The sequence below is a fragment of the Leptinotarsa decemlineata genome, unplaced genomic scaffold (assembly GCF_025532065.1).
Source record: "Leptinotarsa decemlineata unplaced genomic scaffold, Ldec_3_MD MMD2_tig00000199_RagTag_RagTag, whole genome shotgun sequence".
Taxonomy (NCBI): Eukaryota; Metazoa; Arthropoda; class Insecta; order Coleoptera; family Chrysomelidae; genus Leptinotarsa; species Leptinotarsa decemlineata.
Window position 1 is genome coordinate 2,853,741 of NW_027412544.1, and position 16,241 is coordinate 2,869,981.

General features: G+C 36.1%; 1 protein-coding gene across 1 annotated transcript in view; it reads right to left on the reverse strand.

Annotated features, from left to right (window-relative positions):
* The window catches only part of LOC111508113 (uncharacterized), a 117,864-nt gene that overhangs the window by 30,838 nt on the left and 70,785 nt on the right, over window positions 1–16,241 (reverse strand). Inside the window, exon 3 of the mRNA XM_074172802.1 lies at window positions 1,117–1,376. Coding sequence (XP_074028903.1) covers window positions 1,117–1,376 — 260 coding nt within the window. The remainder of the gene's footprint in view (window positions 1–1,116; window positions 1,377–16,241) is intronic.

The following is a 16,241-nucleotide window of genomic DNA, read 5'->3' on the forward strand; positions in this document are numbered from 1 at the left end:
AGTCGGAAACTGAGATCGGAAACTGACCAGCGCACACTGCCGTGGAAAAAAAATATTTGCTCACGTGAACGATGTTTGATAATCCTAAAGATAAGATGTTGCAAAAAGAAATGTCAGGAGTATATGAAAGAAGCTGTGAGAACTGCGACTAAGCGAGCCATTTAAACTTGTTTCAAAAAACACACAGCACATATCTGGTTTTAGAGACCAAAACGACCCGGAGATTTGCCATGAAATAAATGAAAATTGTCTGAAATTGTTCGGATCGATAGATGCCATTAGATTTTTGGATGCTTTCAAAAGTCTAGAAATAGCAAAGTGTGACATGAGAACTATAAACAGTGGCAAAGGTCCCACTCCGAACTGCTCATAGTTCTGTAAGGTGTTAGATGAAACCTATCAAACAAGGTTATAAAAGTATATACTTCTCTATCAGCAATGGGTAATGCAACAGCTTTATCTTTCTCATCAAGAAGTACTCAAAATAAAATATATCTGGGAACACGAAAGGAATCATTTGAAAAAAACCTAAGGAATTGTCTCATTTGAAGATTCTCCTTTTAGAGGATCCCTGAACAAAAGTGGGCTGTATGGCAAAAATTCAAGCTTCAGGAAAGGCAAAAGAAAACACGAACAGCTTCTCATATTTCAAGCAAAATCACACAGGGCCTGGATCATAGGTGGCAAGTAAGTTTAAGACGAACCCCGCAAACAGCTCAGTGTTTTCCGAGGACTTGAAAGAAATGGATGAGTCAGACAGTTCCCAAGTAGCGGAAGAGATACTCATCGATTCAGAAAAAAATGCTATTTTTAAATAGATTAATTACACTTTGCTACGACCATTGGGATATGTCTTATAAGTTCCCACATAATTTTTAGACAAATTCACGCCACCGTTCATTGACGAGATTCTATAAGAAGAGCCTCTAAGAAAAAATCACGTAAATAACGTATCCCACGGTATAAGACAAAATAAGCACTTGGTTCCGTGACAGTAATGTTTCAAGCACTTTTCTGCAAGATAGGAGGGTGCATTAAAATTTTTACTCCGTTATATTTTTCGCTTCTAGATCTCTAATGCATTCTACATAAATCTTGACTAAAGCTAATACTCACTTTAATCATTGCTTTGAGCAGGGTATATCGCTGGAATATATTATGAACGGTTTTGCTATCGTTATACTTTCCCATCAAACCAACTAACGCCTTTTTTGCAGTGTCGTACGATTCATCCATTCGCACCCTCACAGCACGCAATCTCTCGTTTGTTTCTATAACTTCCTCTTTGGTTGCTCCAGTTGCTGTTCCCTCATCTTTCACATCCTGCACTATTCTTCTCACGCTCTGTGTGAATTTTCCGACTAAGTTGGTGGAACCTGTAACAAGTGAAAAATATGAAAAACTCTTTTCGAATTGATTCTTGCTGATTTCAATTTCAAAATGAACTTGGAATCTGGTCGTAAATATCTGTTTTCAATTCCTTATGATTATCTTTTTGCATATCTTAAACGACGATTCAATGACAGTTCGAAAAGAAATTCATACAAATTTGTTAATAAAGGCAGAAGTTGTTGACCCTTTTGGAAATTTTCATGCTTGGCGAATTGTACTGAGGAAGAAAATGAAACGAATTGATTTTTTGAATAACCCTTGGCACTGTATAGCAGCCTAAGAAGTAATAAAGTTGCTCAAACTATCTCTATTACATATCACTTTGACCAGATGATGTGAAATATGCTTGATACGCCAGGAATATACGGTTGTCACTTCTTAATGAGAGATAGTTAGTTATGAACTCGAATAAAAATTTTTTGACACCCTGAAATTTGTCTCAAAACCTACTTATTGTCGGGTGTCCGCGACTACAGATATTCCAATTTCAAAGGTCAAAAAATCGTATTTTCGACACACTTATTGCAAATATCTCGTTTCATTTGGGTTTTATGCTATTTGTAACAATTATGAATATTGTAGAGGATTGAAGTCTCTACAACTATTGTTAAAACATTTTTTCTAAATCTCAACCATTTTCAACGTTCATAAATGTATGAAAACAGTAAATAAAAATGTTATAATTTTCATTTAGTAAGGAAGTAATTAGCATAAATATGATTAAAATTCAAAAACAATTAAATTTTATAACTACACGAGTAGGCGAGTCTTAAAAACTATTAATTATAACGTAATATAGGAATGTAGGTCTTTCATTAGTTCGGACTTCCATTGTCTAATATTATATAAAATCCCTGAAATTACTGAAAAAGAAGACTTAAAAATTGAAGAAGAAGAATAAAAATGAATAGCTGAAAATAACAATCATATTAAGCAAAAAACCTGAAATGAAATAATAGTGAGATAAAATTCTAGTAAAATTTAACATTGTCAATTACCTTCAAACATAGGAATGTAGGCTTTCACGGCTGACGTCAATGGTTTGGATGGTTTTCAGGTTTTGCCGTGGTCTTCTTTGGTTATAATCTCTAAACGTTTCAACTGCAACTGCGGCAGTCATCTTCAGTGGCGTGGTCGGAATACTCTTCTTAACATGTCAAGTGAAACTGAAGCTCCCATTTCTGCCGTGTCATTTATAGTGCTGATTTTTCGTGTACTTTCTGTAATGACGGGATGACGAGGACTTCGTTTTGGCGCTTTTCAATGTTTTATGCCAGATCTTTGGTAGATATGTTCTCTCTCCCGTTCTGTTGAAGTTCTCTTGGTGTTTGTCTATTTCTATGGCTTCTAAATACATTCTTGATGAATAATGATTCCACGTTGCTAGTCTCTCGGTATTTTCGAACAGGATCTTGTGCTTTCCGTCGGACATTGCATGTTCAGCGACTGAGGTTTCTCGGTCTGTCCCAATCGGCAACTTCGCTTGTGCTCGGCTAAGCGGGTACCAATACTTCTTTCCGTCTGACCAATGTAGAATTTACCAGAGTTACATGGAATCCTGTAACCTCTCGATGATTTGAGTGGATCTCTGCTGTCTTTTGCAGATCTCAGATACTCCTATATGTATTTTTTCCGTTGGTTTGAAGATAATGTTAATTTTCCTCTTCTTCAGAATTTTCCAGATTCGGTTGGTGACATCTTCTATGTATGGAAGATACATGCGATTTGCGATAAGGTTAGATTAGGTCTGAAGTAAGTGGGTCTATTCGACCCTCCACCGCAACCCGCAAGGGTTTATTGTGGCTCACACATATTCACACTCGACCAAATGAACCCAGCTTCTTCACGGAACCGATTAGTTTGTATGGTGAGTGGTCTTTTAGGTCAGATGGTAAGAGTACGTCTTTGGCGGGGCAGGCACAAAGTATGTGCTCTGCTGTTTCATCATTTTATAAATAGAGGCGACACACAGTGTTTTCCGACAGTCCGAGTATCTTCATATGATGATTCAAATGACAGTAACCTGTAAGAAGGCCTGTTAAACATTGTTGTTCATCCCTACTGTAGTCCAACAACTGTAGCAAGCTTCGAAGCTTCTGCCAGAAGTGTATAAATCTTCCTGCCATCGAAGTGTTCAATCCTTGTTTGGCAAAGCCTAAAGCGATGCCAATGACAGGTTCTGGTCCGTTGAAGCTGCTTGCATCGCCCTCCTGCACAAGGGAGTCAGCAGCTTCATTGCCTTCCAGGCCAGTATGGCCAGAAATTCAGACCAAAGACAACCTGTTGAGTGTTCCTATCGAGGAGAGCCTTTATTGAAAATTTGCTACCAATTTAGACGTTATTCGGTAGGAGCCAAGAACTTCCAACGCCGTTTGACTGTCCGAGAATATTTTAACTGACTTGTGTATGAGGTTGGATTCTTTCAATCTCTCCGCACACAATTGAATAGCGTGAATTTCCTAGGCAGGTTGATATCTCTGTCCTGGGTTTGCGACTGTAAACACCTGCACCAGAACCGGAAGGTGTTTTTTATCCATCTGTGAACCACCAACTATCTGCTGATAATATCCGTCTCCCGGAGGATTCAGCCCTCTCTATTCGGAAACAATACTTTATAAGGCAATTCGTAGTTGACAGTTAGAAGTATAAAGTCAGAGGTCAATTCCACAATGCTGTGACTTACAGTGTCCACCAACAGTCTGTTGCACTCCTCTTCAAATTGATTTGTGCAATTGGCAATGTGCATAAGTCTATATGCAGTTTATCTAGCCTCTCTCTCCAGAAAAATGTGGAGAGGAGGTAGATTTAGAATGATCTCCATGGTCTCTGACGGTGTGGTCTGATGGCACCACTGATGGCCAGACAAGCCTGTCTCTGTATGTCAGAGAGCTTCGTCTGAGACTTCTGCCACCAGGCGTGCCTTGGGGTTAATCAGCACTAAATGAGAGCTTCAGTTTCAGTTGACACGTCAAGAAGAGTACTTTGACCAAGCCACTGAAGATGACTGTATCAGTTGCAGTTGAAATGTTTGGAGATTATAACCAAAGAAGATCACAGCAGAACCCGGAAACCAACCAAAACATATAACGTAATAATTAAAAAAACTGCAAATCATTCAGAATTATATATTCAATAGTCTATAAACTTTCATACGGCGTGTTTTTAATCGGGACTACAGGTTGACCTCGAATGATACTCCAAATAGTTAAACACTGCGCATGCTCTGCCCTTTGTTTCGAAAATGGTTCAAGATGTAGAAAGAATGTTTTGACCAAAGTTGAAGTAAATTCAATTCTCTACAATATTTTTCACAAATACAAATAGCATAAAACCCATAGGAAACGAGATATTTGCAATGAAAGTGTGAAAATTGATTTTTGACGTTTGACCTAGGAATATCTGTAGTCGCGGACACCCTAAAATAATTAGGCTTTGCGACAAGTTTCGGAGTGCCAAAATTAAGGTTCATTCAACTTTATAGATATCTCTCATTTCGAAATACTTACCCTCATTTGACTAATATTCCTGGACTATGATACAAAAAATCTATTTGATGAAATGGATAGGATAGAATAACATCCAACACAAAAATGTCCTGTTCAATTATATCTGTTACAAAGAAGGCGCACAGCATCTACTAATATTAGATGACCTATTTTAAAACTGATTCAAGCATACTATACTCAAGAATGTAATTTTATAAAGATACAAATGAAGTAAAAATTGCCTAATTCACAGATTGTATGACTTCAGAAAGGATTTGTGAATTCACAGGGTTCCTTTCGTAATATTAATTTCGCCGATTGCAAAATATGATCACGTAATAGGAAACAAATTGTCGTCGAATACTCGAAATAATAATTCAAAAATCATTCCTCAGATGAATAACAAATGAATGTAATTCAATTGACTAGTATGATATAAAGTAAAATAGGAATCTGATGAATAAATACATTTTTCCCAAGAAATTTTCCAAAGTTTTCTTCATTAAAATCATTTTGATGTGAGATTTGGAAATTCTTGTAATTTTGTTTATTCCAAAACTCATTTTTCAAGTTTTCATAATATAAATTAGAAAGTTGAGAAATGAGTAAACAAAGTAACATATTTTGGGTAACATAACTAATGGTATATTTTTGGTAAAATAGTTTTCGAAAAGAAACAGTATTCATCTGAATAGTTCGTAATTGTTATCAATAATTTTAACAATATATATCCTGGATATGAAAACATATACAAAAAGGAAAGTAATACAAATTATGACATTATGAGACAACCAAAATTAATTGACGCTTCGGGGCGACTTGATTGATTCTGGTGGCGCATTTGCTCTTTCAGCTGCAGGAAAACCCGGAAAAACCACCACATCATCTGAAGATCTTGATCTGCCAATGTCCTCTCTTTCACAGAATGGAATGTAGGGTATCTCCAGAGGCTCTAATAAATTCAAGATATTGGCAGAATATTTAGTGACACGACTATCGTCACACCTAAACCAGTCGTCTTCGACCAATGCGTAAATATGACCAGATTTAACGCCAGAACCACAGTGAACAAGGACTGCATGAAAATCATAATAGTGATCTGCTAGATTGAAGTGTTCATTTATTTCGAACCTTAGTGAGAAAGATGATACATTCTTGCGAAACAGCAGCATCATAGTAAAAACCTCGTTCTAGAAATTCCTCGTCATGAACAACACTTGTTAAATGCTCTTCATGTAGCAAGTGTTTCCTAAATTATCTAAACCAATTTTCTCCGCAAGATTTTCAGGACAACTGTAACTGATTCGTGGGGAATAACATGTTCCAGAACCATTTCTCAAACTCCAATCGATCCTTCCAAGTGATGAAGGGTTTCGTAGAGGGATCGATTTGGCTCTTGCTTCATGAAGCTCTTCCACTAAAAAGGAACCCAATCCACGAGGACTGCAGCTTATATTTGGGTGATTTGAATGAATTTTGATTATTGAATATATTGTAAGTTAGAATAAAGAAACGTATTGCGATTTTTTTCTATAGTTCATTACGGTCATTATTTTTATTGAGGTTACTGGAAATATTCAAGAAAACATTCATTTGATACCTTTATTGAAAACTGAAATTGAAGATATATCCTTATTTGATTTATATTTTGTATTCCTGTAAAACTCTGAACTACATATTTGCACAATTCATTAAATCTGTAAATTCTATCCGTTAGACGATATTCTTAACATCTTGTTTTTTTAGAAACTTCACGCAATATTCCATGTAAATGAAGATGCATCTGCTGAACAATTCCCAAGTGACTTCGAAACTTCGTGGTTCACAACCAATGAAAAGCACAGCAACAAGTTGGAAAACCGACGGAACAATATGAAACTCCATTTGAGTCGAACCGGGTATTAGTGTTTATAAAATATGGAAACAAATCCGTCCCGATGGATTATCCTTCAATTATTTATAGGACTTCGATGGGATTTCACCGATTTGCGATTCAGTCGTCCTGAAATTTATTACAAAACTTCCGCATAATCGGATAATACAAATGATAGATGCAAGACAGTGTAGAACAGGGTGTCTTATTAGTTGGTCGTTAGGAGTGAATGTAAAACGTTTTCTAATAATCATACTGAATAAAAATAATCGTCACAGTTGCTACAGAATCATTTGAATTGCAGCATAAATTAACTGTATTCAGTAGTAAACTTCGAAGGCTATTGAACGTTTCACTGTCGGGAAGTAATTTTCAGAGAGTACTGAGTTTCATCAAACAAATCGCTGTCAACAACGGTTACTAGGTAGATAATATCGGGCTCTTGCCCAAAACTTTATATTGGCCAAACGGGGAGTACTTTTTCCCAAAGAATTGAAAAACATAGAACTAGTTTCTTTAATGGAAAGATCAATTATTCATTTGTAAACTATCTTTTAGCAGAAGGACATGAGTTCAATGTTCAATGTTCAGAAATGAATAGATTCAAGAACTCGGTTCAATCATTGAATGACCAAATAGAATTAAATAACTCCCCGTTACAGAATATTTTTTCAAATGTGAATACTGGTTATTACCTGATTCATAAATTCAAGTAATTTCATTCATGACAGATTTATTCAAATGAATATGTACATATTGTTTTCTTATTTAAATGTTAATTGATTCATTCTCAAACTCAAGTACACATTTTTAAAATTGATTGGGTAGTTGAAAATTAGCTACTTCAAATTGTAAAAATATAAAACATATAAAGCCTTGAATATTTAGATTTTTACTCAGTATAGACGTGCCCGAAGAAGCTATTGTTTAGCGAAACACGTGTTACGTTTTGATGATAAAAACAATAATGGCTTTTATTGACGGTTCCATATAATTCTCATAAAACTATGTAGTGAAAATCTTCCAATGAAGTGTTTCTAGAATAAATTCATTATTGGAGAATAAATCAAATCAATTTGGTCATTGGGCAATATTGTATTCTGAAATCTATTGATTTCTGAGCATTTCAATAGTTTCTATTCATCATAGGAACGCATGCCCCTTCGCCAAAAGATGATTTGAAAGTGATGAATTAGTTTTCTCATTCAAGAAACTACTTCTGTGTTATTTTATTCTTTTGGGGGAAATCATCCCCGTTTTCCCAATCTATCCGCCGCAGAAGAATTTCTTCACTGTTTTCAATAAATTTTCCCGAATTATTGTTTGTTCCCTAGGCTAGGTTAGGTTAGGTTAGGTTAGATTAGGTTACGTCTAACTATTCTTTTTCGAAAAGAAGGCGATAATTATTGGTGAGTCAAAGCTTGTTGATGTTATATAATGATCACTAGCGTTTCAGAATGTGGATAGACTTCGTCCAATGCTTGTTTTAATAGTTTTAAAGAATTATTGGAATCAATAATATCCACCATGACGCAATACAGTCCTGGCATGTTAGGCTGACTACTAATCATATCATATATGAAAAAGTATATAAAGCATTGAACATGAGAAATGAAGGTTTTATTCATGGAATCAGTCAAAATCATCGTACCAAGTAAGCTAAATGTGATTTCAGTTTATGCAATAAACCCTGAAGCTCAGTGAGATTAAGTACCAATGTTTCATTCCTATGGGAATAAATATTTGATATTCTTCACGGAAATTATCACTCTTCAATTTTTTATGCAATTGGATATATGTGTTGTGGTAGGTTATATAACACTTGTTGCAGTAGTACTATATCAGTATTTTTTAGTACACTGCCATTGACCTGATACTCGACTATTATTAAGTAATTCATTCAACGTCACCAAATTCCATATTATGTCCTGCGAATAAAATTTTCTTTGATATATCAGTTTTTATATAACAACTATGGTACGGCAATTGTACATTTTGAATTATAAAAAAATAGAATTGGTATCTGTCACAAATGTTGTAAAAACTATTAGATCATGTTTCTGTAATGTTCTTATGATATCAGAAGAGGTTGAACATCTGATATGTATGATAAAACTCGAAAAACTTCTACTGTTATAGCCTAAGTGGTTAGTTCTATTCATTATATCGAACCATGTTTGTTTGAAGGTGGTTTACAATGTTTTATAGTGAATTTCATTATTTCGGACTTCCATTGTCCAATATGAATAATTCCATATTATATTTGACAATGGAAGTCCAAACTGAAGTAATTGATATCGAACCATTTTGTTGTGACATTTCATTTTTCGATTTTTCGTTTTATGCTGTTCGCAAGACCATCTGAACACAAACAAACCCTTACCTCACATAAGTTTCGACCTTCAGGGCTGTCATTCATAAAGGCTCGTATCAATATAATGAAAAAAAAACCCCTTCAATCCCATTTCATCCATCTAGTCCCACAGTTACGCGGAAGTACCTCATTGACACCTTTCAGATTGAAAGCTAAACTATTGCAAATTTGGATAAATTGCTACTTATAGGAAATCTCTTCAAGAAAAATGGGTAAAGATTTGATCTCATTTACTTTTTGCAAAGGTCTTCGACAGAATTAGTACTCCATCTTACTAAAGACACTAGCTCAAATGGGTTCAAATTTCTCACTAACTCAACTCCCACACTGGATCAGAGAACCAATGTTATTTTTTATAATGGATTTGCGTCTGTACCATAATTATCATCACCATCCGGTGTGCCACAAGGTTCCAATCTGGGACCCCTGCTTTTCCTCAACTCCATAAATGATCTCACCTCCAAGATTTCGTGTTTGCAGACGACTTGAAGATCTTTTCATCTATCACAAGTTTAGAGAGCTGACCTTATCTCCAGTCTCAATTAGACCTGATGGATAACTGGTGTCAAATCAATAAACTGGCAATGAATGTTAAGAAGTGCAAAGTTTGCCAATATTATATTGGAATATTATTATTGGAAAATGTGCAAAGGCGTTTTCTGAAGTTTCTTGCATTTAGAACCGATGGCGTGTACCCTACTAGAGGAACTGACCATTCCACACTACTTCAAAGATTCGGTCTGCCTTCCTGGGAGCAGCGTAGAGTTTCAAGTATTGTTATGTTATACACAATTTTGCATTGTTCCATTGATGCACCCTCGTTACTAGAACAAATTAATTTCAACGTACCTTAAGCTACTACACATAGACATATCACTTTCTATACCCCTTTCACTAGATCCAACCATGGAAAAGTGTCTCCTATAAATTTGATGTGTGAAAATTTTAATACCCGCTGCAGTCAGTGCGATATTAATTTCGATCCACTGAAGACCATATTATCCAAAATTGAACAAACCATCATGTAGCTTACTGTCTTCATTTCATGTTAATTACAAATAATAATTAATCAATGAGTCATCTTTTTTTTCTTAATTCGATCATATATGTGAATCTATTTCTTAATTTGTCAAATCCTCAATATATCAATCTTTTGTTATATATATTTAGTTTAAGTAGCATTTATTTATACTGCATTATTATATTTTTTATTGTCCTGTAAATGAATTCATTTGTTGGGCAATAAATTTTGATTTTCTTGTTTGTCTTTTATTTTCTTCTTTTCTTATCAAAAATTACCTAATTTTTTCTTTCTACTGCTTTCGAATTCTACATTCGAAATATGCAGAAGTCAATCCTTTGTTACTAATCGTTTTCCACTTTTTTCCACATCGACATTTGGAAAACAAAACGGTAGTCTCTACGGCCCCGGTGTGATAAAAAGTATACAATAAATCACGTCCGTAAACACGATTTATAAAATTCTGGTGAACGTTCATTCAGCTGACCCATCAATAACTCTAATCACAGCAATTTATAGCTGAAACACTATCGTTTTCCAAAACTCGTTTATCAGTTACATGATTTATTAATAGGTTTTTATTTCAGCGCGGTATCCTCCAGCAGGATACTATAGCAAGTCTTTGTATTAGAAGTTATTATTGACTTTTCATTTCACTTTCATTATCTAGCGAAAACCATTGAATAGAATGTGGAACCAATAAATGAATTTCCCATACTTGTATTCAAGTAACACTTCACTGTGGGAATTTAACTGGACAGAGTAGCAAACATTATAGGTCCTCAAGTCAGATTCTTTATTCTGTACCGATCAGCTCGGATTGGGAATATCGTCGCCTCTCCGGTGTGTCAGTAAGCTGACAGTAAGCTGAAAGCCAGTTTTTCATATGTTACATTCATCTTGCACCACGTTCTCTACCCATTCATTCGCCATGCGTATTGATTCAATGTTTCTCCCATTTCTATCTCTCACTTGTATTCTACCCCTCTCTAGTTCCAGTCTTTCTTTCTATTCTCTCCACCCAACTTTTTGTCTCCATGCATGCATCTCACAAGCACATGATCGGCCGTTTCAGGCTCCCCCCACCCACATGGGCAAGGCACCTCCGGCCTCAGGTTGATTCTAGCCAGGTAATCCGAAAAGTTACCGTGCCCTGTGCATAGTTGAACAGCCTTTCTCGACAGATTCAGTGCTTCATACGCGACTGCTCTACAAAATCTGTACAGCAGTCGCCCTGTCATTCCGTTATCCCATTCTTGCTGCCATTCTTTCTTGATTCGCTCTTTCATCCTCCTTCTCTCTTCATTCTTATCACTCATTCTTCTTACCTCCCAAGTAACACGGTCTTTACCAATACCTTTGGTGGTCTCCTCATGGGACTTTTTGTTTCCAATGTCATCACTTTGGTGTTTTTTGCGCCATACTATTTCAGTCCGTGCTCCCCTCTCATTCCTCTCTCCAATCATTCTTTGAATCCTTGCTACTCTTTTGTCCGTCACTCATACCTACTGCTTTCATTCTTTCCACCGCTCTGGCGGAATCGCTGACTATTCTCACTTTTTCATTGATACTCCATATGCTGACCGCTCACTCTATCGCAATCATTCACACTCTACTGTTCCGGAATTCTTTCGTTCCTCAGAACCCACTCTCTTTTATTCCTTTCATACGCCCAGCCTATGCCCATTCTTCCGTCCTCCATTCTCGCTGTCCAGTGAAAAACTCACGATAAAGTGGTATTCGTGGTTTTCGTTTCTTTGAAAGTGGTTGACAATGTTTCGTGATGTATTTCATCAGTTCGGACTTCCATTGTCTAATATAATATAAATTGATTTAAAATTCCTGAAAAAATATTAAAAAAAGATTAACCGAAAATAACAATTTTATTTGAACAAAAAAAAAACTGAAATTACAAAGAAATAACGTAAAACCAAACAACCAAAGAATAAAAATTGAAATATTAATACAAGCTGAAAATTAATTATTATTGACAAAAAATTAAAAATAAAAATTAAAATTAAAAGATTTCAAACCAAGTTATGTCACGACGTTTCGATTGTTAGTATCCACAATCGTCTTCGGGTGATAACTGGACTTATTTATCCGAGATCCGAATATTTTTAGGCGATTCGAGTGCTTTCACCTATCCCCTCTTCTCTCTCTCCGCTTCATTGGTTTTTAGCGGGAGATGACCGTTTGACGGGATTTGGTCGTTTTTCGTGCGATTAGAGGTTTCCATATGTTACGTATCTCTACGCTAGCTTGACTAAATGCGTTGTTGGACAACATATACGCGGCTTCTTTGAATTTTCTCCTAAACCAGTGTTCCTCTTTTTGTATGATTTCAGCTTTTGATATTATGTTGATGAGCCCAAACATGCTCTGCAATTCCGGATTTGCTGGTTTCTCCTCGCTGTGTGTGTTTCTTTTGCTCAGCAAAGCGAACTTTCAATGGCCTCTTAGTTTCACCGATGTATGATTCTTCGCACTCGCAGGGTATCCGGTAAATGCAATTCTTAAAATCACAGTCCGCGTTTGGTGGCATGGTTTTCGTGAGGCTGCTACGGATAGTGTTCCCAGATCTGAAGCAGGTCCTGATGTTATACTTGGACCGAATCCTTCGTATCCTTTCCGATAATCCTCTGATGTAGGAAAGTACAAGTACTGGTTGTGGAGGTTTCTCTTCCTTGAGGAGCTCTTGCTGTCTTCTAGCTAAAGCCTGCTCTACCATCACTCTGGAGTAATCATTCCATTGAAGGTCGTTTTTTCAAATATTTTTTCAGGAATTTTAAATCAATTTATATTATATTAGACAATGGAAGTCCGAACTGATGAAATTCATGGATTTTCATTAAGTATCGGCTAATTCCATCACAGACACATAATTGATGAAGTAATCCTTTTTTGACTGTATACATACATGGTAGGCAATTTTCAATGGGTTGGATTATTGAAAAAAATTACATTGTTCAGAGAAACCCCATTTATAGTTTTCCATCTTTCCAAAATAACAGGAAATATTTGACAATATCAATAACCCGGTGGGACGGTGGCCTGGTGGGTTGTCGTGGGTGTTTTGCTTCACTCACTTAGTCCACCGCTGTGTGAACCGGTGGTTCGAACCGCAAGGTTGGACGATCGATTTTCACTTCCTATAGTCCAACCCGTGTTAGAAATCACACGTTAAAAGGTAAGACATCGTTAGTCTTCAGTTCGCACAAGTTTCGACTTTTGAGAGCTGTCGTTCGTAGAGGAACGACAGGTGTTTGAAGGTAAAATAGGTTTCAACAGATTTTTTCAGCGGATTTTTGTCAAAGTGTTTTCATTGAACTAATAAAAGGAGAAATTGCTTACTGATCCTTACAAAATCTGATTCCTGTTCAGGTGTTGGTGGCCAAAAGGGTTAATTATTGATTGGTGAAGATGATGAGTCCAATTTTGGTACAACCAGAATTCACGTCTGACAGTGAGTTTTCAAATCCATTGAGAAACTGAATAATTTGTTGACGTAGTGGTTCTGTAGGCTACGCCAATGGAAAATATATTTTTTTCTATATTTATTTTCATCCACAGTTGCTCGATACTATTTTTGCTTGATTATCTAGCTATTCATTCTTGCAGTAGATTGTAACTCCTTCGCATCGCTCCCCATCTCGATCGATCCTTTATAATGGGAACCCTAGCTGTTATATCCCAGTGAATACTAATTCAATTCAACCCAAATGAGTGTCACGTGAATCATTGCACTTTTGTCAATGTGCTTGCGATTCGATGAAGTCGACGAAGGCCGTGGTCCTGATGGGTGTTCTACCGGTGAAAAAGTTATCGAAGTGTTTGAAAAGATGGTAGTCGGTTGGCGAGAGGTCTGGGTAGTATGGTGGATGAGACAGAATTTTTAAGATCAATTCGTTCAATTTTCTGACAGAGATTTGTGAAACATGCAAAAAGCCTTTTTCTTATGTGTTTTTGCCTATGGAAAGTGTCCAAACAGTGTCCCGAACGTCACTTGTTGTCGTAGAGCAGTGGTCGCTAACCTCTTCAATGTGTTGAGCTACTTTGTTAATTTTGGAATAAACAGCGAGCTACCCACACGGAAGCCACGTAACGCAACGTAAATGAAATAATCCACAGTTAATTTACCATTATATGTATTCATTTAACTGGTAATACATAATACATAGGTACTAATAATAAACTAATAACTAATATTACTAGTAAGCTCTTGTTCATAGCTACATTCCTACCTATCAAACGAAGGTGTTTGAAAAATAAACACAAACTTTTATCCAGCCACAACGGCATGTTACGTATGATTTAAAAATAGTTAATAATAACAACAAAAAAGTAACGCACTATCATGAACATAAACATTGAAAAATTAAAAAGCACGTTCAATGAGAAGGCTGACACTCAGACTCATCGATAATTTTTTTTAATGTTTGCAGTATAATTTGATGCAGCCATTTGAATACAATTATCCAAATGTTCACCTGTAAGTCGATTGCGATATTTGTTCTTAATAAATTTCATATTGGAAAAAGCAGATTCACACAAATAGGTTGAACTGAATAATGCTTTCACTTTCAAGGCAACACGGCATAGAACTGAATATTTGTCTTTACTTACAATAGGCCAGATACATTCAGTACTTGAGACTAACGATTTTAAGGCTAAATCATTTTGAAACTCAATGACTTCCACTTCTGTTGCAGCGATGTCTTCGCCAAAGTTCTGCATAACGTAAGTTGCAAACTGTTGGATATCAATTTCCATAAAGGGTGAAACAACAAACTGCGCTACTAAAGCCATTTCATTGAAATCCTTAAAACGATTTTTGAAGTTATTCTTCAGGGTAGAAATTATTTCTACATGATATTTGTTGTCATAGGGTTCCAATGGATTTTGAGATATTTTTTCTGAAAGAATAGGAAAATGCTTGGCATCGCTGTTAATTAGGTTTTGTTCCCAAAACTCCAGCTGTTTGATAAATGCTTTCATATCAGAAATCATTTCTGCTAGTTCTGTATCTCTCCCCTGAAGCTGCAAATTAAGTTCGTTCAATTTCTCTGTCCACGAGAAAACCAAAATCTCTAAGCCAGATTGAATTTTCTAGTTCCGGAGTCGGTTCATCGCGTTGTTTGAAAAATTGAACTACCTATGCCAGATAGGACATCATTAAAACCATCGGACTTCAGAGTGAAGGAGTAGGTCCCCGTATTGACAGTCAACTTCATCGGCCAAGGTTCTGAATAATCTTTGTAACGCTTGAGCTCTAATATTGTTCACAATTTTAACCACCAGTTTCATAACGTTGTTTAGTTTCAGGAAATTTCCACATAATGCTTGCTGATGGATAATGCAGTGGTAACAGAGAAATTGCGGAAAAGTTTCATCTTTACGACATAACGCCACCAGACCCTTATCACAACCCACCATAGCTGGAGCGCCATCGGTTGTCAAGCCTACCATTTTCGATATTGGAATTTTCACGGAAGAAATAATATTTTTTAAATGAGAAAACAACGCATGTCCAGTAGTGTGTCCTTTCAGTGGAGTTCAAAAGATCTTCTTTAATCGTAAAATCACTAAAAACCATCCTGACGAACACGGCCATCTAGGCAGTGTCAACGACATCTGTTGATTCATCCTGTTGAAGTGAAAAATAAACACAGTTATCTAAGTCAGTTCTTAACTGTAAAAAAATATCATTGCTCATTAGTTCTACACGTCTCATCACTGTATTAGTAGAAAGTTGCATAGATTTTATAGCTGAAACTATCTCGTTTTTATTTCTAAAGTTGGCAAATAACGAATCAGCAGCTTCTAAAAACGCTTGTTTTATCATTTCCCCGTCTTCATAAGGTTTCTTTTTTTGTGCAACTATCTGGGACACACGGTACGATGCTTCAGTTGCAGCCTTATTTTTGTCGACTGTTCTTAAAAATATTGATTGTTGTCCAATTAACTGTTTTTTTAACTGTTTCACTTTCTCCTTTCTGGCGGCAGAATGTAGTGGGAATGATTTTTCAAAATTGGAATGTACAGTTTTATGATGTCTCTCAATATTTCCTTTCTTAGCAACGGAGACCGAAGTAT